This window comes from Poromitra crassiceps (assembly GCF_964638095.1).
Source record: "Poromitra crassiceps genome assembly, chromosome: 13".
NCBI lineage: Eukaryota > Metazoa > Chordata > Actinopteri > Beryciformes > Melamphaidae > Poromitra > Poromitra crassiceps.
Genome location: NC_139644.1, coordinates 28,925,001 through 28,949,152, shown reverse-complemented (window position 1 = coordinate 28,949,152; position 24,152 = coordinate 28,925,001). Strand labels below are relative to the sequence as shown.

The following is a 24,152-nucleotide window of genomic DNA, read 5'->3' as shown; positions in this document are numbered from 1 at the left end:
GCTGTGGTAGTAAGCCGAGAACTGCATTTTAAAACTAAAATATAACTGTGTGTTGCAGATGGGCATAGAGCAGTCCTGACAGCGGGGCTTTTTCACTGTCTGTGAATGCTGGGCTGATGGTTTTCTGCCTACACGTTGCGCACGCAGCTTGCTTTGTTGTCATTGTGACGTAGGCGTATAATTGGTCTATACACCCATTTTGTGTCTAAAAGGCAAGAAGTAACACAGGTGCAAGCAAGGCATTAATTAGGGCCCCGGCACTGGAACACCTAAATGGGTTGGAAGCTGGAAACCCTCATTAGTGTCGTGCTTGCAGTTGTACCTGTGTTACTTCCTGCCTTTTAGACACAAAATGGGCAAACTGGGTGGGAAGTGAAATAGGCGAATAGCCTCAAACTCCAGACACTGAGCTTGTGGTGAGCAGAGCACAGCCTCCTCCCCCCCCCCCCCCTCCAGACACTGAGCCTGTGGTGAGCAGAGCACAGCCTCCCCTCCCCCTCTCTCTCCCCCTCTCTCTCCCTCTCTCTCCTTTTTGGGAGAACATCAATGGGCAAATATGAAATCCCTCTGCTTTGTGTCTGTCTTTCTTTCAGTTGCTTTCCCTCCCCCCCCTCTCTCTCTCTCTTTGGGAGGTGTGTACTGTGCACCCTCACAGACAGTATAGCCTACTCATTAGTAACACATTATATTACCTTTTGAAACCAGAACCTAACCAAGTACACAACAGTTCACATTCGTCTCACATATAAAAGGAGAAAAGTGACAGCAAGTGCGTTCGGGGACAAACAATCTTCATCAACACATTTTCTTTCAGCATATTATAATATAGCTGGAACATTGCAGCAAACTCTGACGTTGAATCTACTTGTCAGTTTTTTCTTCATCAGCAGGGTGTGCTGTGACGCTGTGTGTGGTGAGATCTGTTGTTCCCAGCTGTAATGCAGCAGCACTCTGGCATGGAACCGCAGTCTCAGAGTCCCCTCTTAGGGCATAGACGTCACAAACGTGTGACGTCACAAACCTCTGTGTGTGTGTGTGTGTGTGTGTGTGTGTGTGTGTGTGTGTGTGTGTGTGTGTGTGTGTGTGTGTGTGCCTGCAGGCCTGGCTCTCAGCCCCCGCATGGCTTAATGGAAGGGGTGGGCGAGGTGCGTTGGAGGGAGAGAGGTGGGCATTACACTGTGATGTAATTTCATGGAAGTTGTTATGTGATGCTGCCGCAGAAGCCTTGGACAGCACAGCCACCTATTGGTCGAGGAAGGGATGGCATGAACTTTACCTAAGTGTACTGTAAATAACAGTATACTGATTCTTTGAGGAATCATAAGGTCTGCCATATGAAGTGGATGGATCCATTCTTCATTCTACTTCACTGTTAAATGAGTTATATTATTTCCCATCGTAAAATCATGCGCAGAGTTTGAGTTTAGTTGATTGAACACAAGCAATTGACTTATAGGCAGGAGGGGACACTGGACATATTGTATTATAGCATTACAACCCTCCTCTGTGTTTTATGTTACTAGCGCAATACCCGTACGTCCCCTGGCCCTTTAGCCAGGCCTCGCTCACAGCCTCTCCTCTCTCTCTCATATTCCACTTTCCTGGCTGATTCCAACTTTGCTCGGTTGTGCTCCTACACTCAGCTACTCAGTAGCTAACGAATAGAGTTTTCCATGGTGCTGAACCTCTGTTGACTAATTTTGGCCACTAACTAGCCATTTTTGCCCATTTAGTCGGCCCTAAGTTAGGTCACCCACAGGGCGGGGTGCTCTTTATACTTCCTGAAAGATTCATTGCACGTAAAATGGCATAGCTGTGGCCGAACACAATTTCTGCTCACTCGCACACACACTCACAGACAGACAGACAGACAGACAGACAGACAGACAGACAGACAGACAGGCAGACAGACAGACAGACAGACAGACAGACAGACAGACAGACACACACACACACACACACACACACACACACACACACACACACACACACACACACACACACACAGACTTCACATTCTGAAGGATGAGAAACAGCAGATGTATCTTGTACTATATACAGCCATGAAGACAACCGTAACAGATAGTGAGTCAGTGCATGCATTAATTTTGCTTTAGTGAGGCCTAATGCCTGCCCTGCATGTCATGTAAATCTGCGTATTCAAGGGTCATTCCTTGAATACATACATTTTAAAATAAATTATATTTTTAAACTCTCTTTATTTGGTGCCTGGTAATTCATATGGAAGGTAGACACCGGAGTCAATTCCCATTAATCAGCTGTTTAAATTCAGGTTTTCCCACAAAAACTGTTGGTCAATAACTTTTCCTGGCCATCCATCCATCCATCTTGTGTCCCTATCTCTACGTTGTGAATCATTAACCTGCTACCATTAATCTACTGCAAGGCTGGTCAGTGGTCGCTTACATGTCATGACCATCTTCCCAATCCAAAAATATATATAATTTTAATATCCAGATTTACCCAGTAGCAGTTTCCACTCCTTTTCATCACTCACCTGAGCTTTAATGAGACACTTGATTTTTTTATTTTACTTGACTTGACATCGATTGGAAAAGTTATCAGTTACCAAGACTTCCTGAGTGTGGAATGTGCTCCCTCATTGAATTATTATTCGTAATCCACAATCTTCAGGTAGCCTACCCCCTGCAAGCTGCTCCTGGTTGGAATCACTGGCTTCCAAGCATGTGGCTTTTGTTGTTGTTTTGTTTGCGAGATGAACAAGACCGGAAATTAAGCCACTTTGCCTTCAAAATAAAAAACAAAAGTCGCAACTTGAACAAAACATTGGCCACATTGGCTTCGAAAATAACGTTTTCATTTGCTTCAGATGACTCCTTGAATAAAATATATATTTTATTTTCGCCGAAAAGAACATTTAAAGTTTGGGTCTTTACTTTGAAAGAAGTTTACAGGAAGGCTGATTTTATTTATCATTTGGTTGTCTGGTGTCGGATGTCACCACCTGTACTGCTGTGTGCTGCTGTTGCCATTGGCAACACTAGCACGAGACGCTGGCGACAAACAGTCAACTCCTAATTGTGCACACTAATTTGATTTTGCTCCGAAAACTTTGAGAGTAGGCTATCGTCTGTAGGCCTATTTGAAGTGTGACCATATGGAGTAGTAATTAAACAGAAGAAGAGAGGAAATGCCACCAAAGCGAGTTAAAAGTGGCTCAGGCAACAGCGCCCCCCCTGCTGCTGTAGCTGCAGCTGGCAACAAGAGCTGGGAGACTGGCCTCACCGCGGCACCGTTTGACGAGGTCTGTTACGCTATTGTAAAGGATAAATGTAGCCCTGTGTCATAAACAGTGTACTTTACTTACTTGTCACTTTACTTAGCCTTATTCTGCTTGACTTCAGGGAGTAAAACAAGACCATAACCTACCTAACCTCGAGGTGTGTTGGTCATTTCAGACCACAGCATATGGCTTTGACATAGTAGCTGAGGAGATGTGCATCACTTTTTGCATTAACAACATATTTTAGCAAAACCAGTAACACACTTATTTTAGGTTTATGAATGTGTTGTGTACACATTGAGTCACCTGAACTCTGCTGGTCTGTCTCCTCTAATCTGTGATGTCTGCCTCCATTTGGCTCTGTTAAACAGATCAGTGCATGCATTCAGAAGTTACAGGACTGATGGCTGTTAAGACTTTTTAAATCAGTTTAAGTCATAGGTTGCACCACTGCAAATTATTTAGCTAAAGCTAATACAGTTAATCAAACAACAATAGCTGCATATTGCTTCACTTTCCTTGCCCTGGTAGTTACACCATTGGGTGGGATTTAGAAGTGGGTATACGCAAAGCTGACTGAAAAATAAGAAGGTATACTCTGTATACCTGCGTATAGCCTCCACTACACCACTGGTTGGTTGGTTTATTCTTTTCTCACTGAAAATGGCAATGCTACTGTCTCTTTTGTGTGTTCCTACACATATTGTAGGGACACAGAAAAATAGTCAGGATGCTGCAGCACTGACCCTTGCACTCCTCCTTACTATTTACTGCTTGTGCTGTTGACCAAGGAGGACATTGCATCTGCTAAATGGAAATGCCTAAAATGTGAATGTCAGTGACACCATCACAGGACACCATGAAGTTATTCTGCGGGTCTGTGTTGACCTGGATGTGTGTGTGTGTAGGTGTGTGTGTGTGTGTGTGTGTGTGTGTGTGTGTGTGTGTGTGTGTGTGTGTGTGTGTGCGTGTGCGTGCGTGTGTCTGTCTGCTGTGTTGGGTGGTATCTCATCTGAATGCTGTTTGCAGGACTCGTGGAAGGCCTGTGTCTCGGTGGTGGTTGGGAGCAGTCCAGAGGATGAGGAGCTGACTGAGGCTCTGGGTTTGGCTGTACAGCAACCGCTACGCAAACTCTTCACCCTGCTCACCTGGGGCAGCACCCTGGCTAAGGTCATCTAAGCTCTGTCCATGTTAGGTTTAATATTAGCGTGGTTCCTGTAAAAAGAAAACAGCTGCGGTGGTCTGGTGGTTTGATGCTCAAGTTTGGTTCTAGTGTAGTACTTAAACTGTAATTAAACTGGAAACCTCTATGATTCAACTAATTCTTAAGGTTCGTCTGACATCACACAAGCAAGGGAGGCAGGAAGTGACCCGGTACTGGGGGTAACCCGCCATTCAAAACAATGAGCACGGACATTCATTTTGTAAATAAACAAGACTGAGCTTCGGTTTTTAGCCCGAATATTACAAAAGTTGTTATAGCAGTCAGGCACACTTAGTGACAAGCAAGACAACAGTAAAACGGACAGGTTTTTGTATTGAGTTTGGCGTCAGTGGGCGTAACGGTTAACCCATTAGTGAGCGAGCCTCGTACCCCCAGCGTTGTGTAGCAACAACACCGGAAGTAAGTCTAGCTTGTCCTTAAGAATGCGTACCCCCGGAATGAATAGGTATTAACACTGTGAGTTGCTTTTTAACTTGTACAAACTGAAAAGACACATAAAATATATAACCTTGAATTTGTGTGGACATTAATCTGTACTCCATAGGCTATATCAACTACAACTGTAAGATCAAGAGGTGTACATTCATTTTAGTATACTCTGACAATTACTCAAACATTGTTGCCTCTACCACCCAGATTTGACACTAGCCTACTTGCTGCTGTTTTTGGATTCATGATTGCCCCTCATGACTGCGACACATACCTTCCTGCATTTTGTCATCTTGCTCTGTCTTTTGTATTTGCAGATCCATGAATTGGGGAACCCCAAAACCAAGAAGCCCAAGGACGTCCCCATCTTCTATGAGGTGAGCTTGGGATTTGTAAATATATACAGTATATGAGAATAAATGATCTGTCAGTGTCTATGTGCCTGAATTCATCATCATGTACAATCATGTGTGTGTTTTTTTTGTTATTCAATTCAATTCAAAACTTTATTCGGGACACAGCTCAGGCGGGTCCATCCATAGTACAACAGACATTGTTGGAGAAAAATATAAGTTCCATGCCATTTGACAAGCTTATTGATTAGGAAATATTGATTAGGAAATGGCATGGAACTTATATTTTTCTCCAACAGACATCATACAAAATATAAATAAAGATACAGTATAGAGAGAGAGATTATAAGAAAAACAGTATGTGTCAAACTTGGTAATAAATTAGTGTTGGCCAGGTGTCATTTTTAATAGAGTTCTAATGTCACATGGTGTATAGAGCCCTTTCCAACCCAATGGGAAGAATTTCTAAAGGAAACCAAACCGTGTGTGTGTGTGTGTGTGTGTGTGTGTGTGTGTGTGTGTGTGTGTGTGTGTGTGTGTGTGTGTGTGTGTGTGTGTGTGTGTGTGTGTGTGTGTGTAGGTCATGGAGCCTGCCAAGGTGCGGTTGGATGCAGGGGAGGAGATTCCCTGTGACCTGATGGCAAAAATCCTCAAGTTCCAGCTTTTACAGATCAAAGCCAGTGATCAGCACAGGAGGGCAGCTGAACAGGCGAGTGATTTTAGCTTAGTTTTGATTCGACATTATCATCAGTTTTCAACAGAGGAAGGCAAATCAAAGGGGTCCCATTAAAGAGGTTGTTAGTCAGGGTGAATTCTTGTGCCTGTAAAGGGGTAGCTTTGATGAGGGCAAGGCATCAGGAACAGAGGACAACCAGAGGGTTCAGCTTTCACCAATTTATTTTGAAGTCATCAAAATGGTGAAAACGGCTTTGAAATCTTACAGGAAACATGAACACTTTAAATAGAAAATAAACAAAAATGTCTTAACGGACTTGAAAGCTTGATCTAACAATCAACCACTTTAGGTTTGCTCATGGCAACAAACCTTAGTTGGGACAGAGCATCCGCATAGTGCCCCCAACCTCTCTCCTCCAGGTCTGAGTACAGACTGTTTAAATGCAGGCCTCAACCCAGGCCCCACTCCCAAGACTAAACCATTTTACAGCCAAGGGCAACATGAAGTTTCACCTCCGCACAGGTAAACTTTAAACACGCATCAAAACTAGAACAGGTGCATCTAAAATATACAATCCCATATAAGTAGTTCTGAACATCATTCTTCTTAAATAACCATGATATCAAACGTTAGAAACCCTTCTGAAAACATAACCCCCCTCCACACAATGGTAGCAGCAAATTACCTGGTCTCCTATAAATATGGCCGACACCCACACAGACTCTTTTGTCTGTAGGACAGTCTGAGAGAAGGTAAGTATGATCTGTAAATGAGTTTTGTGATGCATTTACCTGTATCTAATAAACATTCATTAATGGACCAGTATTCTATGTGTCTGTGTTTGTAACTTGTAAGTTGTTAACTCTGTGGTGCCGTAGGTGGTGGGATGAACACAATAATACCAACAAACATTTGGTGTTAGCCTAGCTAGCATAGGCCTCTGCAAATGTTTGGTGTGGTCAAGTCTGCCAGTTGAACTAAACATAACATAACAAAGGAAATGTACATTTGTGTGGGCACTGTTTACACTGAGGGTCAATATGAACAGTTTCAAATATGAATATACAGAACCATACAAATTTAATATTAATTAGAATTTAATAAAGAGGAAGAAAAGACAAGAAACACTGTGCGATGTCCATAAGGAGTCACATCGTCACACACCCCCACCCCTCAAAATCTGTCCATCATCTATCCTTCCTGGACAGGAAGTCAGCCACTACATTGTCCTTTCCAGGGCGGTACTTCACTTTGAACCTGTAGGGCTGCAAGGACAGATACCACCTTGCAATTCTGTCATTTGAGTCTTTCATGTTGTGAATCCACTGAAGGGCACGATGATCAGTTTCTAAGAGGAATTCTTGCCCAAGGAGATAGTATCTGAGTGTATCTACAGCCCATTTGATGGCCAGACTCTCTTTTTCAATAGTGGAATATCGAGTCTCCCTTGGAAAGAGTTTCCGACTGACGTACAGCACTGGCCTCCTATTGCCCTCCTCACCTTGCAACAACACTGCCCCCAGACCAATTTCAGAGGCATCGGTCTGTACAGTGAAAGGTTTTGAGAAGTCTGGGCTCTGAAGAACTGGATCCTGGCACAAACACAGTTTGAGGTCTTGGAAAGCTGCTTCACACCTCGGTGTCCAGATGACTTTCTGTGGGCAAGATTTTCGGGTTAGGGAATTGAGAGGCTCCGCCCTTTCTGAGCAATTTTGAATGAAGCGTCTATACCAACTTATGAGCCCCAAGAACGATTTTACCTGTTTCTTGGTAGTTGGGGTTGGGCAGGACCTCACAGCTTCCACTTTGTCCACCTGAGGACGAATCTGGCCTCGCCCCAGCTTGTAACCCAGGTATTTGACCTCTGACCGGGCTAGTTGACACTTTTTGGCATTTGCCACCAACCCAGCTTCCCAGATGCGCTCGAAGACATCAGTGAGATGTCGCAGATGCTCTTCCCAGGTTGAGCTGTAGACCACCACATCATCTATGTAAGCTGCTGCATAGTCTTCAGCCCCCCTCAAGACTGTGTCCATGAGACGCTGAAATGTTGCGGCAGCACCATGCAACCCAAAGGGCATCACAGTGAATCTATACAGTCCAGAAGGCACTCTGAAGGCAGTGATGTCTTTGGCTTTCTCTGACAGGGGAACCTGCCAATAACCTTTGCAAAGGTCAAGGGTCGTCACATAATGGGCATTTCCCAGCCGTTCGATAAGTTCATCCACCCGCGGCATCGGGTAGGGGTCAAAAGCAGAGACATTGTTAACTTTAATGAAATTGATACAAAACCTCAGCTCTCCATCTTTCTTGGGCACTAGAACTACTGGGCTGCACCATGGACTTGAACACGGCTCTATGATGCCCATATCTAGCATTGTCTCCACCTCATTTTTGAGAGCGGGAACCAGTTTGGCTGGTATTCTGTAACTGGTCTGGCGGATCGGTTCAGGTGAAAGCAACTGTATATCATGAGTGAGTAGATTGGTACGGCCAGGCTTGTCACTGAACAGTTCATCTGGAATACAAGCTTTCAGTTCTTCCTGCTTTGGGTGACTTAGATGACTGAGGTCTGGAAAAGAAGAAAGTTGGTGGGGTACAGGGAAATATTGCTCCTCCACCTCCTCCTCATCTGGAATGACCCTGGCCCACAGCTGGTGAGACACTGGGTTTCTCGCTCTCCACGCCCTTAGGAGATTTACATGAAATGTCTGATGTTTCCTCCGTCGATCTGGCAAATTGAGTTCATATGTAACCGGTCCCATCTTGCGGGTGATCTCATAAGGACCCTGCCATTTGGCTAGTAAACTGCTGTCTGAGGTGGGTAACAACAAGAGCACCTTTTGCCCTGGTTGGAAAGAGCGGTGTTTACTGGCCCTGTCATACCCACGCTTCTGCTTCAGCTGGGCTTGGTCGACATTGGCATGAGCCAGCTGAGCCAATTGCTCAAGTTTGTCCCTCATCTTGAGAACATATGAGATGACTCCTACTTGTTTGCAGGGCTGTTCTCCCTCCCAGGCCTCTTTTAGGACATCCATTGGCCCTCTGACGTGGCGTCCATACAAGAGGTCAAATGGGGAAAAACCGGTTGAGGCATGGGGAACTTCTCTGTAGGCATACAACAGAAATGGAAGCCACTGGTGCCAGTCTGAGCCAGAATCGGACACAAACTTCCGAAGCATGGATTTTATTGTCTTGTTGAAGCGTTCTACCATGCCATCAGTCTGAGGGTGGTAAGGAGTGGTTCTGATCCCCTTTATGCCTAACAGACTGTAAACATCCCTCAAAAGCTTGGACGTGAAATTGGTTCCCTGATCGGTAACTATCTCTTTGGGAATCCCTACCCGGGAGAATAACTGTATCAGACAGTTAACAATCTGGCGTGCCTTGACTTTTCTGAGGGGGAAAGCCTCTGGGAACTTTGTAGCATAATCACACACTACCAAAATGAAACGATGGCCTGCTGCACTTCGCTCCAGGGGACCAACAATGTCCATAGCAATACGGGTGAATGGGGTTTCTATGACTGGCATGTTAATTAAAGGGACCCTATCACCTTTCCTCCCTGGAGTAGTGAGTTGACACTCTGGGCAGCTCTTACAATACTGACCTACATCCTGGTACATTTGAGGCCAAAAGAACCGACCAGCTATGCGTGCATAGGTTTTAGTATGTCCCATGTGTCCTGACCAGGGTATAGAATGACCTAAGTGTAGTATTTTGGGCCTTAAGCTCTTTGGCACCACCAACTGGTCACCTGCACTGCTGCGCCTGTACAGTTTCTGCTCTTTTGTAACAAACAACTCTTTGTCTAACACTGAGACTTTAGCTGTCTCAGCTACACTCCTTTCAAAAAGTGGCTTGAGGGTAACATCTTGTCTCTGTAGTACACCAATATCACTTGGCAGGGAATCAAAATTGGGCTCTGGCACCTCTGGTAGCTCTGGCTCTGCCACCACTGGCTTAGTTCCCCATACTTTCTCTCTGCGCTTCTGTCTACGGGTCTTCTTTTCCCCCTCTTGTCTGACACCCTCTCCAGCAAATGGTAGCTCCTCCCAGCCAGGGTCTAAGTCTGCCTGTCGTGTGTGTGACCTAGTCACCACCATAGCTTCTCTGGAGCAGTCAATTGTTTTGTCCTCAGAAAGACAATCGGGCACCCTAAATTGGCTTAACAGATCATAGAGAATAGGAAGATCTTTGCCTAACACCACAGAGTATGGTAACTGCTGCAAGACTCCTACTGTCAGCAAGTATTCCTGTCCCTCAACATTAATGGGGATCTCAGCTGTGGGGTAATCCTTGTCATCACCGTGAACACACGTTACCTTAACACGCTGCTGGCAAGGCACTGCTTCTCCTGGCAAACAATCCTGCCTCACCAGTGTCTGATCACTGCCTGAATCTAACAGGGCTTTACATTGTCTGCCGGCAACACGTACCTTAATAACACTGTCGTTAGCCGGTGTGCGTGGTAATGGGCATGTGGGGGGTCTGGGAACATAACACAATCGGGTCTTACAAAACCGTGTAACGGGACAATCTGCTCTGAGGTGTCCGGGCTGACCACAGTTATGACACAAAAGTGGGGCTTTCTTAATAAAGTTTTTATCTGGGGCCTCATTATCAGAGCTGGTTCCCTGCTGCCTGTTAAAACCTCTAGAACCACTCCCATAACCACCACCCCCAGACTTACTAAGAGAGGAGCTAGGTGGGTTGCTTGCTCGCCCCAGGTGGTAGCTCTTGGAGGTCCTCCGCGCTGCGATGAATGCTTCTGCCAGCTCTGCCGCCTCACGAGATGTAGTGGGGTTGCGTTCTCGAATCCACGTTCGCAGGTCTGGGTTGACGACACGTAGAAACTGCTCCATGATGACTGCATCTCCAATCTCGTCCTTCGTCTTCTGCCTGGGATTCATCCACTTTTCATAAAGGTCTTTCAGCCGGGCCTGGAGCTCTTTAGGGGTATCCCCCTCGTCCACCACACTGGATCGGAATCGGCTGCGATAAGTCTCTGGGCTTATTTCAAACTTGGCCAAAATGGCGTCCTTTACAAAGTCATACTGCATAGCGTCCCCAACGTCCATAGCCACATAGGCCTTCCTTGCTTTGCCAGTGAGGAGAGGGACCAAGTGCAAAGCCCAATCCTGTTGTGGCCACTGACAGGCTAAGGCTATGCGTTCAAAAGTGGTCAAATAATGTTCAATGTCCTCATCCTCTCTGTATGCTGGCATCTTAGGCCCCTTCCAACCAACCTGGACTCTGCTCACTGCTGGTGACTGGGCTGAGGAGCTCAGTGGTGACATTGCTTGGCCTGGATTAGGAAGAGACCCCGACGTCCTCCACGGTGCCCAAGGACGCCCGCCATCAGCCGGTGGCGCCTCTGCCGCTCCACGAGCACCGTCATCGCCAGTCGGCGGCCGGTCCAAACGATCAAGCTGGATCTCCTGTTGCAACTGACCGAACTGGTGCTGAAGAGCCCTGAGCCGCAGGTCCTGGCGTTGGCTTTCCTGTTCCTGTTGCTCATCTCGCCGTTGCTGGTTCAACAGGAACCTTCGGAAAGTGTGGCTCAGGCTCTCAATGGTCTCAGGTGGCCCTCCGTCACTTCTGCTCGGCCCTGGCTCCTCTTCATCCTGGTGCTGTGGTTCTGGTTCCTCCCCATCATGCTCTGACTGGTTCTCCATGATGGGTGGTTCACCCTGCTCCAACAAGAGCCTTGCTTCAGCCCGGGTGGGTGGTTTCTTAGCCTTGCCTCTAGATGCCATTGGAGTTCCTGTAGCCCTTCCAGCCACTCATCCCACCACTGCCACCAAATGTAAAGGGGTAGCTTTGATGAGGGCAAGGCATCAGGAACAGAGGACAACCAGAGGGTTCAGCTTTCACCAATTTATTTTGAAGTCATCAAAATGGTGAAAACGGCTTTGAAATCTTACAGGAAACATGAACACTTTAAATAGAAAATAAACAAAAATGTCTTAACGGACTTGAAAGCTTGATCTAACAATCAACCACTTTAGGTTTGCTCATGGCAACAAACCTTAGTTGGGACAGAGCATCCGCATAGTGCCCCCAACCTCTCTCCTCCAGGTCTGAGTACAGACTGTTTAAATGCAGGCCTCAACCCAGGCCCCACTCCCAAGACTAAACCATTTTACAGCCAAGGGCAACATGAAGTTTCACCTCCGCACAGGTAAACTTTAAACACGCATCAAAACTAGAACAGGTGCATCTAAAATATACAATCCCATATAAGTAGTTCTGAACATCATTCTTCTTAAATAACCATGATATCAAACGTTAGAAACCCTTCTGAAAACATAACCCCCCTCCACACAATGGTAGCAGCAAATTACCTGGTCTCCTATAAATATGGCCGACACCCACACAGACTCTTTTGTCTGTAGGACAGTCTGAGAGAAGGTAAGTATGATCTGTAAATGAGTTTTGTGATGCATTTACCTGTATCTAATAAACATTCATTAATGGACCAGTATTCTATGTGTCTGTGTTTGTAACTTGTAAGTTGTTAACTCTGTGGTGCCGTAGGTGGTGGGATGAACACAATAATACCAACAAACATTTGGTGTTAGCCTAGCTAGCATAGGCCTCTGCAAATGTTTGGTGTGGTCAAGTCTGCCAGTTGAACTAAACATAACATAACAAAGGAAATGTACATTTGTGTGGGCACTGTTTACACTGAGGGTCAATATGAACAGTTTCAAATATGAATATACAGAACCATACAAATTTAATATTAATTAGAATTTAATAAAGAGGAAGAAAAGACAAGAAACACTGTGCGATGTCCATAAGGAGTCACATCGTCACAGTGCCGTTTTGTGTAAATTGTGTTTCCTTTAAGGCTGAGGAGGAGAAGGCAAAAGCGAAGGCAGGTCCTCGCTCCGCCACAAAAGACAAGGGAGGGGCCAAGGCTTCAGACGACAAGGCCAAGAAACCCCCTCCGCCTGTGGGACCTTCTAAGGAGAAAGAGAGCAGGCTCAAACGCAGGGGGGAGAACGTTGAGCCGCCTAAGTTCATAGGTAACTGAAATATCTACACTAATGTATCTAGCTGAATAATCTTGTCATCCTATGTGCAAGAATTGCAGCAACAGCATAGGTGTATGCATGACATGTATAGGTTTTGGTACTAGGGCTTTTGTAGTTTTGATGTTTTGAAGGTTGTAGCACCCAAACATCATATCAGATACTTGGTAGGCCATAGACTGTATTGTTTTGCACAGACGACGAGCCAGAAGACGGTCCGCAGCTCTACATCCTGTTGCTGGGCTTCCTTCAGCCCCAGCTGCTCAGTGCGCTCGATGCTGTGGGCGTTCATGTAGCCAACGTCATCAAGTTGTGTTCAGATCACACACATGCTTCTGAGGAGCAGCATGTGCCACACAATGCTTCTGAGGAGCAGCATGTACCACACAATGCTTCTGAGGAGCAGCATGTACCACACAATGCTTCTGAGGAGCAGCAGGAACCACACACTCCTGATGGAATTCAGCAGAGCCAGAGAGGATTTCCACTCATGGATGGAGGTAAAATAAAGAAACATGAATACTAGTTGAAGTATTCTGAAGTCTGATACCCCATTATTGGTATTGGTGCACAACTTTTCAAAACTGTTTTCAGATACAGTATATAGATTTCAGATATACAGTAGTAGCCATAGTAGTGACTCCCCCACCATGTCATTTTACATACAAGGCATAGTCATAGTCACATTGCCCATCCATTATCGGCATACATCATACTGAGCACCAAAGAAATTCTGAAAATCTTTTGGAAATATCATTTATATGAAGTAATATTTTTTCTACAAGCACTTCTGTCAACACAAGATATTTATGTTTTCACATGAATTAAATGTTGACATAGTTTGATGGCTTAGGTTAGGTTTAGACCCCCAGGTGCATTGTACATTAAACCCGTTCAAACTTCGTCAAAATTGTATAATTTTAAGAAGTGCTAACATTCATGGCTGTCAAATCTGGTATTTACAGATCACATATGACTTTTTGGAGGCACAAGGTTTTCCAGTGACAGTAGTAATGTTAGAGCTCATGATCTTTTTCCACGTGATGTTAAAGAATCATCTGAGCTGGCTGAACGGTCCAAGAGGCTGGAGGTGTTCTGGTCAGGTCTGGGGGCAGTGCTAGACAGCGGGCCACCTCACTCCAAGCTGCACCATGTGGCTCGACTCATCTACACCCTCCCAGATCCCCCCATCCCCCCACACACACAGGACTCCCAGGCTGTGGTGAGTTGGGTTTCTGGGATCCGATGACAATGCGTTTACATGCAGACAATAAACAGTTTATTAGCGGATTTCTGGAGTTACCTGATTATTCAAATGGTCCGTTTATGGCCGTTATCGGGTTATGAATAAACCGATAAACATACCTAGGTTTTTGGCCAATAACCTGTCTTTTGAGTGCATGTATACAGCGTATCAGGTTTCTTGTGGGTTTATACATCTGCGCATGTACAAGTTGCATGTAAAAAGTTGAATTACCGCCGCCTTCTGGAGAGAAATCCGACTACCGTAATTGACTGAATCATGTAAACCCGGGGTTTTCCTATTGTCGGATTATTAAAGTGCATGTAAACGCAGAAATCAGATTATTGCCATAAACTGATTACTCACAGTTATCAGTTTATTGGTGTGCATGTAAACGCACTCAATGTCCCATTTTGTGTAAAACAGGATTATAAAAGGACTTAGGTGTGCTATATAAACATCATGGAAGTCTCAAAACACATGGTGCCTATGACACAAAAAATGCCTCCAAATGAAGCAGAGGGGGCGTGACAAATCAGCGTATTTTGCTGTATAAAACCCCCTGTTGCTGCCACTACTTGGTTTGACCCGTGCCATCATCACCAGTAGGGGGTGATGCTGGTGCAGTCAGTGACTAGTTACAGAGGCGAGATGCCCAGGCATGTTCAGTTCAGTTCAGCCCAAAGCTAAACTCATACTGACTGTTCATTCTCTTTGTTTGTGGCCATGTGTGTGTGTGTGTGTGTGTTCATGAGCAGGCCTTTTTTTAGCCCTGTCATATCTGGTGTGCGGGTATTCCATTTGACCTCTTCATGAGCATATAACACACATTTCATGTTGATGTGACCACAAGCAACATTTCAGTAAACTTTTACCAGTGTGAATGAATACAAGCTGCGGAAGTCATTTATTTATTGGAATCAGTTGCTTAGGCCTTCTGACAGAGGTCAGGAATATCCGGTTGTAACACGCCAGTGATCATACGCACACCGTGTCCCCTACATTTGCCGCTCTGGGAATGAGAAACCTGTTGGTATTCCGATGTGGTCTGAGAAATTACCGAGAAGTCTGGAAATTTTAGTATGGAAAAGTATTGCATTTTTAAATGGAAAGTGTGTCTCAGTTTTTGTCTCGTACTCTTTTTGTCTTTGTCTTTCTCCTTATCTCTCCCTCTCTTTGTTGCGGCTCAGTTGATTTCACATTGCATTTGATTGCATTCGGTGTGTGTGTGTGTGTGTGTGTGTGTGTGTGTGTGTGTGTACTGTATGTCCAGCTGCCGTTGGGAAGCCGTATCTTCGAGGGCGTGGCCTGTCTCATCTATGACTGTCTGGACTGGCGTAGGCAGCATCAGCACTACCAGGACAACATCAAGCTCATCAATGTGCCCACTGTTGTTAAGGGGGAACCTGCAGAGGTACACATGTGTGCACCCACACGCACACGCACACACACACACACACATGCGCACACGCACGCACGCACGCACACGCGCGCGCACACACACACACACACACACACACACACGCACACATTTCTTTAGCTTATTTCAAAAAGCTTTTTTGAAATAAGCTAAAGAAATAAAGCCACTCCTACTTTATCTTACATAGACTACTGGTATGAGCTTCCAAGCTGGCTTCTCTTTCTTATATTCCACTAAGCAATATGACATGATTACGTGCCAGGTTATGCAGCACCCTCTCCCCATGAGTCCAGGCTCCAAGAAGAAATCAGTGCGAGAGGACACTCCACCAGGCTCCAGCCAAGGTAAAACCTTAAGGTGCTCTTATACTCGAGCAAGCTCCGTGGGGGTGGAGCTCCGCGAGTCTCCGTGAGTCACCGTGCAGACCTCGCGCTGAGGCAGATGCTATTATACTATCAGAAGTGATCAGCATGTATTGTACAACGGTAATAGTGAGAACAGCCCGTGAAAAGTCGCAATGAAACGATATTATGTGCAGTACTGAGTGCGCTTTCACTCTCAAACGACCGCACATCAGCACATGAAGGAATCACCAAACTTGTTTTTACTGAAAGCCGTTTTACTTCTCAGCCCTGATTGCCTACTCTGTGCTGCTTTTAATCTCTCTCAATAATGCTCTCAACACAACACATTTACTTGGTGAAATGACTAAAAACGAACAGTTGCAAATCAAAGTTTATAGCCTACCACATGGGTCAAGAAATGTGGCGAAAACACAGCTCAGTGTTCAGGGCTCAGTGGCTTGAAAGCGGCCATGTTTGGAGAGAAGCCGTGCGTTGCTCGCGCTGTGAGAAAAAAAATCAGGCACGCGGCGAGCGCCCGACGGAGGTAGCGAATAACCACGGCCAACAAATTTAGGTCATTTGACGCGCCCGGCCCTCGCTCCACCCCCGCGCCCTTCACGGCAGGGTGAGCATAATACCACCTTTACTCTACTACAGTAATCCTCCTGTAGCACTGACTGTGTGTGTGTGTGTGTGTGTGTGTGTGTGTGTGTGTGTGTGTGTGTGTGTGTGTGTGTGTGTGTGTGTGTGTCTGTGTGTGTGTGTGTGCGTGCGTGCGTGCGTGCGTGTGTGTGTCTGTGTGTGTGTGTGTGTGCGTGTGTCCGTGCGTGCGTGCGTGCGTGCGTGTGTATGTGTGTGTGTGAGAGAGATTTGAAGGGGAGAGGACACCCTAACCCTTGGTCTTTCCCATCTTCTCTTCTCTGTGGCAGAGCGTGAGCTGCCTCCTCTCTCTACACATGTGGACATGCGTTACTATGGCAACCTATTGGACCTGATTCCTCCTGAGGCCTGCTCTGTGCCGCTCATCTTACACTGTATGCTGGAGCAGGTCAGTGTGTGTCTGTGTGTGTGTGTGTGTGTGTGTGTGTGTGTGTGTGTGTGTGTGTGGGGGTGCGTGTGCGTGTGTGTGTGTGTGTGTGTGCGTGCGCGCGCGTGTGTGTGTGCGCGTGCGTGCATGTGTGTGTGTGTATTACTGTGACTGCACGTGGACACTGAGCAGAACCAGGATTTTGAAGTTATCAAATTGCTCCCTTATGCTACGTGGAGAGACTGTAGCCACATTTGTCGTGTGTAGAGACGCCTGCTGTCGCTGCTGCCCATTCATTTTGTATTGGATACGTCGCCAGGTATCCCAGCATGCTTTGCAAGGCGACGAGCGGCGGACAGCAGCGACGAGAGGAGGGGCCAGTTTGAAAGTGACCAATTTAAGACGGAAATACAGCAAGACAGCCAATCAGGCTGCAGCTCCAAGCGGCTAGCAGGCAACAGCAGGTGTCTACACGCGAAAAACGTCACTGTAGTCTGCACGTAGCGTTACTGCCTGTCTGTGAGGTCAACACCTTGTCTAAGGGGGTCAGCAGATAACAATGCTCTTGAGACTGCTTGACCTGTAATAAATATGTCACCTATTTGAAATATGTTTAGTGCCTATATCAACAGAAGTGAAGAAATCACTACAATAGATAGTGCAGAAGGCTCTATTGGGCGGCTCAGTTCAGATCTAACTTTAGTCAATTTGGAAGAGTAAAGGATAAATACAGTAGAATAAAAAAAAAAGACCACAAACGTTTTTGAAAATTAATGGATGACCTTGAAAGTTTGTTTGTTTCCAAATTAAAATATAGCCTCCAAATGAATCACTATGCCTCAGCTCTCTGGTCTTCTCTTTAATACTTCACATCCTGAAGAAAACCCCACGATGGGTATTCATTGTTTGTATAGCAGCTGTTTTAAAATTAGTTTTGACCAACCTCATGTCTTACCCCAAAACATGCCAAATTGGAGTCCTTGAATTTCACCAAACAAGAACTTGGAAGTCATTGCAAAATCTAAATTGACACATTGGCGCCACCGTGTGGCAGCAAGAAGTAACCCTTGTCTGAGGCAGCCCCACTCTGTGATTTAGGCTAGCCTATGATGTGTGCATTTTTACATGATAATGGGTGTGTGCATGTGTGTTTGTGTGTGTGTGCATGTGTGTGTGTGCATGTGTGTTTGTGTGTGTGTGTGTGTGTGTGTGCGTGCGTGCGTGCGCACGAGCACGTGTGTGTGTGTGTGTGTGTGTGTGTGTGTGTGTGTGTGCGCGTGCATGCGTGTGCGTGTGCGTGTGTGTGTTTGTGCAGGTGGTGATATCCACAGAGCAGCCCCTCCCTTCGTTGTCCCAAGCAGCTGAGGAGCCCAGCACCAACACTGGTCTGTGGATGGACCATGAGCAGGTGAAATACCTGCTCCAGAGCTTCCTGCCTCTGGTCCACACAGAACAGGAGAGGAGCCACATGCTGAGCAGCCTCCTCACTCTGGTACACAATGAAAAAGACAGAAAGGTATGGTGCCCACACACAAACACAAACACACACACTATGAGAAGAGTGCAGTACAGTACAGTACATTATAGTACAGTACAAGTACAGTACCATACAAGCATTGGTGGTTCAGTGGTAGAATTCTCGCCTGCCACGCGGGAGGCCCGGGTTCGATTCCCGGCCAATGCAAGCAGTCTTTTTGTGCAGCAGAGCAGTCACTGCCTGTGTGAAGGGATCAGATTTCAACAGGCGGGACAAGCTGCTATCCTCTGGAGCAGCACACCCCAAGATCCAGGGCTATGTTGGCAGCCGCACAAAGCCTGGGGCGGGGACAGGGTCAGAGGTCGTGTGAGCGGGGGCATGGCCAAATTACGGCTCCGACAGACGAGTTTCTGAAATGCAGGGTAACAGGGGGAGGACCCGCCCTACTCTGCCTCTGATTGGGTTGGGTTTAGGCATGAGTGGGTTGGGGTTAGGAATGAGGAGGGATGATTGGTTAAGGTTAGGGTAAAATATCAGGGTAAGCCAATCAGACATTGAGTAGGGCAGGTCCTCCCCCTGCCACCCTGGATTTAGGAAATTTGTCTCCAGCAGAGACGAAAGCATGTGGAATGAGAAACTTCTTTCTTCTCTTTCATGTGCTGTTTTTTGACACGGTATTAATGTTCCTAAACACAAACATTGGTAACAGTTTATTTGGATAGTCTGCCTACAGAGGGCCCTATTGTGATGGAGGTAGCGGACGGCACGACTGTAAGTGAAGTTGTGTACAAGATACTTGGCATTCAAGTGCTCATGTCGTGAACAATGTGCAGTTGACTAGAAGCGACCGAGGCTAACAATGTAGCAACCACTAGCTAGTGAGGTTAATGCAGGAAATGCAAAGGCATAATGACAGAGGAAAACAAGATGAGACTGAGAATATCAACATGTTCCTCAGACATATTATAAAATGACTATGAAAAGCTCTATACAGCTAAAATGTCAATATACTAGTGCAGTGCCCGTTCCCCCATGCACTACCCCGTGGGCGCTTCCCCCTGGCACACACACTGCACTCTGTCAGGTCCCCCTAAGCGCAAGTTTGAAGTCGATCCGACAAATGGTTCTCAAGATACGCGAAGGACAGACATACAGACAGACAGTCCTGGAATAAGTCCAAATTGCATGAAATGCGGCACCGCACTCCATCAGGGTCCGAGCAGCGCACTCCCCAAGTTTGAAGTCAATCGAGCAAATGTTTCTCGAGATAAACTGCTTTTTGTGTTGCCAGTAGGTGGCGTGGGAAATTGCAAGATTTGCAAGAAATTCAGCGCCACACTACTTCGAGTTCCCAGGATCACACTCCCCAAGTTTGAAGTCAATCGGATGAACGGTTCTCAAGATAAACCACTTTTTGTGTTGCCAGTAGGTGGCAAAATTCGGCACTGCTCTATGTCAGGTTCCCAGCAGCACACTCCCCAAGTTTGAAGTCGATCAGATGAATGCCTATTGAGATAAACTACTTTTTGTGTTGCCAGTAGGCGGCGCTATGCCAAATTGCACGGAATTCAGTTCCCTGCACTCCGTTGAGTCCCCCTAAGCGCACTCCCCGAGTTTGAAGTCGATCAGATGAACGGCTATGGAGATAAATCGCTTTTTGTGTTGCCAGTAGGTAGCGCTATGCCAAATTGCACAGAATTCAGCTCCCTGCACTTCCTTGAGTCCCCCTAAGCGCACTCCTCGAGTTTGAAGTCAATCGGACGAACGGTTCTCGAGATAAACCACTTTTTGTGTGGCCAATAGGTGGCGCTGTGCCGAATTGCACAAAATTCAGCACTGCACTGTGTCGAGTTCCCATCAGCGCACTCCCCAAAGTTGAAGTCGATCGGACGAACGGTTCTTGAGATAAACAGCATTTTTTATGTTGCCAGTAGGTGGCGCTGTGCCGAATTGCACGAAAACAGGGCACTGCACTGCACAATAGGGCACACTCCCAAAGTTTGAAGTCGATCCGACCAACGGTTCTCGATGGCATGCAGCAGATGATGCTCATCCATAAGCAGTGGTGGAAATGGCCAGGTTTTACTCTGGGAACCCCTACTTACACAGGATGGGGGTTCCCGGAAGTGGCGTGGCCCTAGAGGATATTATTTCTGAATGCGTGACTCGTTATAGCCTACCATTATAGCCATGTAAAAATCTCTTAGAAATCTCACTTAACTAAGATCACTGAGCTCTACTGATTATTTCCCCTTGATTTTAGTCATGACAGGCTTGATGACACATGAATATTAATGCTGTTTATTCAGCTTACAAATACATTCTCTGCTCATTTCATGCTGTCCTCTTTGCAAGACATTTTTTAATTGGAACCTGAGGAGGGATGCTGCCTCCCCTAATTTACTCACATCAAAGTAAACACAGGGTCGTTGACAGGGTCATTGAGATTGACGACCCTGTGTTGACTTTCTCAGTTAGTGTCAACGACCCTACTTAAAGCTGGGGCTTAGGGCTTGAAGGAGCGCAGAACTGAAGACAAATATTCAAATATCGAACGTGTTTCGCGTCCGAATCGCACAAAAACATAATTTCATGCTGCCCTCTTTGCAAGACATTTTTTAATTGGAACCTGAGGGATGCTGCCTCCCATAATTTACTCACATCAAGGTAAACAGCACACCCAAAAAGTTTGAAGAGGTGCAGACTAACGAAAATTCAAAGTAACATAAAGAAAGGAAGTCGCACACTCAAAATCTCCCCTGCTGACACAGCAGTAGTTCAAGAAAAAGCTGCACAGGCTATTGGACTTGCCTGGATTCATAAGGATAAATGACACCATTATAATATATATTATACACTCCATAATACTCACACTAGTTGTCAGAATAGCAAAGTGGTCTAATCCAAGGCTTTCATGTCTCTGGTGTCCAAATGGAGGCTTGGGTTTGGTTCCCACTTCTCACAAGCAGTTTTGAAACCTGTTGCATTGTCAATTTCCTTACAATTTCAGGTTTGTACTAGAGCATGTATTGTTTCATGTATCCCGTCTCCTGTGTTAGAGGCTGGTGGAGGTGTTTGCAGTAGAGGAGGCCCAGCAGAAGGCTGAGCGCCCCCTGGTGTTCAGACACCATGATGAGATGGCTCGACGACTGAGGCAGATAACTGTGAGTTGATTTTGGACATCTGCAAGATGATGAGGAATGCTAGAAAAAAACAATTCCCAATACACAGCTTATAATCTTTACAACTGTTGTCATGAATTTTAGGAATGCGTATATTACTCTGTGGTTGAGACCAAGGATATAGCCTGTATTTTTGCAAAGGCCAATATTCCCCAGCCACTATATAGCCTACTGTATGTACTGTATGTGTGCGCATGTGTTTCCTCCTTAGCTGCGTCAAGGCTTTGACCCAGCAGAGGTGGAGTTGTCCATGATGAAGCTGTCTCCAGTGTGGAATCTGATCCAATCTGCAGCTCTGCAGCGAGACAGCGACCCCTGCAGGATGGCAATCAAACAGCAGCTGCTCCACTACTGCACAGACGGTCAGAAACCAATCAAAACAAACATCATTGTACTTTTCAGAGACACCCACCTTAAGCTGGGTACACATTGTGCGATTTTGGGCTGTCCCAGATGAAAGATTACCAACGTGAAAGAAACATGGGGATGATACCTTTGGTCATGGCTTCAAAACGGTGGTCACAATCTTGCAACCAAAGATAGCCTCGCACAAATTCTGACAGTGTCAGAAATGCATGGTGACAATCTCACAATGTGACGGTTGCTACGACCTACATCTACTGAGCAAACAATAGCAATGCAGCATGAAATGACGCATTGCTGAATTCCAGCTAATTCCCTCCGGACAGAGATTTAGCCCAAAGGCCAAGTCTAACAGGCTTTATCTTCCAGGCCATTAAACTGCTAAATGCCCATGAGGACTCAGCCGATGAGTTTCCCATGTAACTAGGCTACTGATGTTTATTCTGATGTTACTGATGTTTCCCATGTAACTAGGCTACTGCCTGGGAGGCTAATTGTTGTTTTACTGTAGTGTTGGCCACACGCCGATTCTGTTTGCCACTTGATATATTCATGTATTTTATATTCATTCTGTAACAGTCTGTGTGCCTGTTTCTTTGTGTCATATCTTTTTACCTGGCTGCACGACAAATTTCCCCTCAGCGACAATACATTTTACTTGAACTTGAACTTGAACTGCTAAACGCTAGTAAATGCTAGTCGCGCTAGATGCTAATAAATAGGCCTACTTGCGTTACCTCAAGCTCTCTCTGTAAAATTGGCATCCCAAGTTGGCCTCTTTTTCCTAGTCATGACTGGGTCCACATCCTCCTCCTCTTCTTTGGATTTTTTCCATACACATAAATGTCACTATTGCGAGGGCTTGATTTTTGCTTAGCTTCATTGTTTATCTCTACCACTACAGGCAACTGTGGCGCACGCTGATGCATAGTTGCGTGCTTGCTGATGATGATGTTCGATTCTTGTGACTGGTACATGACGTGCATCGTAACCTGTGATTCAGTAGGTGTTATCAATGTACAGTCTACAGTGGACTGCAGGAAGAATAGCTGCTGCAATGCTGTAGCTAATGGGTATCCAAATAAACTTAAACTTAAACAGTACATCAAACCTGATGTCAGAGTCATACCCAAGTTTATTAGATCCATTTCACACAGTGATTGCTCGAATATTACAGTCTGTAGGTAGCATTAGCTCCACTCTTTCTTCATGGGCTTGGAAATTACATTATTATGACTTGTCACAGATGGTGTGTCGGGGCCGGAGGTGGAGCGTCTGTTCCATCAGAGCGTGTTGGAGAGCATCCCGCTGACCGGTGTGGACCAGGGTCTGCTGCTGAACGCTACTGGGCCACTGGGAACACCGGCACCAGCACAGCAGCAGACGCCCCTCCTCATCCCCTGGGACGATCCACTGTCCTACGCCAAACAGCAGCCACGCAGCCAACAGACCAAAGGTACGTTGCATTTGTTGAACTGTTGTGAACGAGTTCTGCTGACTGCTGAGTTTGTTATGATACAATGCCATTCAAATAATATTTTTTCAGGGTCGTGATAAAGTCTCAAGACATCATATTCGATTCTATTATTTATTTTTACAATATTTATTAAATTATATTATAGAAATTCAAGGTCTCAAAAGGTTTTAGGCGATATATAATATTTTTTATGCTTTAAATTCAATTTTAGAGGTCTTTAAAATGTTGTTTGTGTTTTTGTTTTGTTTTGTTTGTTCAGTTTTGTTCAGTGGGAAAATGTACTGTATGTATTTTATTCTATTCTATTTGGCACTAAAAAAAATCTTAAGAAAAGTTAAGTTACAGTACCCGGCATTCTTTTTCTAGTGTGTAAATTGTAATTTAAAGTATGGCACTAACTGCCAAAGTCTGTTTCGTGTATGCGAATGTACCTCTAGTCCACTTCTAGTCCACTAGTCTAGTCTAGTCTAGTACTGACTTTAGAAAATTGATATTGCTGTCACATGTAGATTGTAGAACTCATAACTGCATTTCCCCCCCTTCCCCCATAGGTCAGACATTTCTCAGTGACGACCTTCATTGCAAAGAGGTATTGTTGTTATCTTTCTCTCTTTATATATCTGTATGTGTT

At 45.6% G+C, this 24,152-nt stretch overlaps 1 protein-coding gene across 1 annotated transcript in view; it reads left to right on the top strand.

Moving 5' to 3' along the window:
• Nucleotides 1–3,172: 3,172 nt before the first annotated feature.
• Nucleotides 3,173–24,152, top strand: part of LOC310788466 (sperm-associated antigen 17-like) — a gene marked incomplete at both ends in the record, with an annotated part of 44,820 nt that continues 23,840 nt past the window's right edge. Inside the window, 17 exons of the mRNA XM_083650016.1 lie at nt 3,173–3,286; nt 4,295–4,435; nt 5,237–5,296; nt 5,853–5,985; nt 6,368–6,470; nt 11,299–11,578; nt 12,805–12,982; nt 13,186–13,488; nt 14,041–14,210; nt 15,505–15,645; nt 15,914–15,995; nt 16,925–17,043; nt 18,338–18,538; nt 21,559–21,663; nt 21,893–22,043; nt 23,291–23,500; nt 24,073–24,110. Coding sequence (XP_083506142.1) covers nt 3,173–3,286; nt 4,295–4,435; nt 5,237–5,296; nt 5,853–5,985; nt 6,368–6,470; nt 11,299–11,578; nt 12,805–12,982; nt 13,186–13,488; nt 14,041–14,210; nt 15,505–15,645; nt 15,914–15,995; nt 16,925–17,043; nt 18,338–18,538; nt 21,559–21,663; nt 21,893–22,043; nt 23,291–23,500; nt 24,073–24,110 — 2,529 coding nt within the window. The remainder of the gene's footprint in view (nt 3,287–4,294; nt 4,436–5,236; nt 5,297–5,852; nt 5,986–6,367; nt 6,471–11,298; nt 11,579–12,804; nt 12,983–13,185; nt 13,489–14,040; nt 14,211–15,504; nt 15,646–15,913; nt 15,996–16,924; nt 17,044–18,337; nt 18,539–21,558; nt 21,664–21,892; nt 22,044–23,290; nt 23,501–24,072; nt 24,111–24,152) is intronic.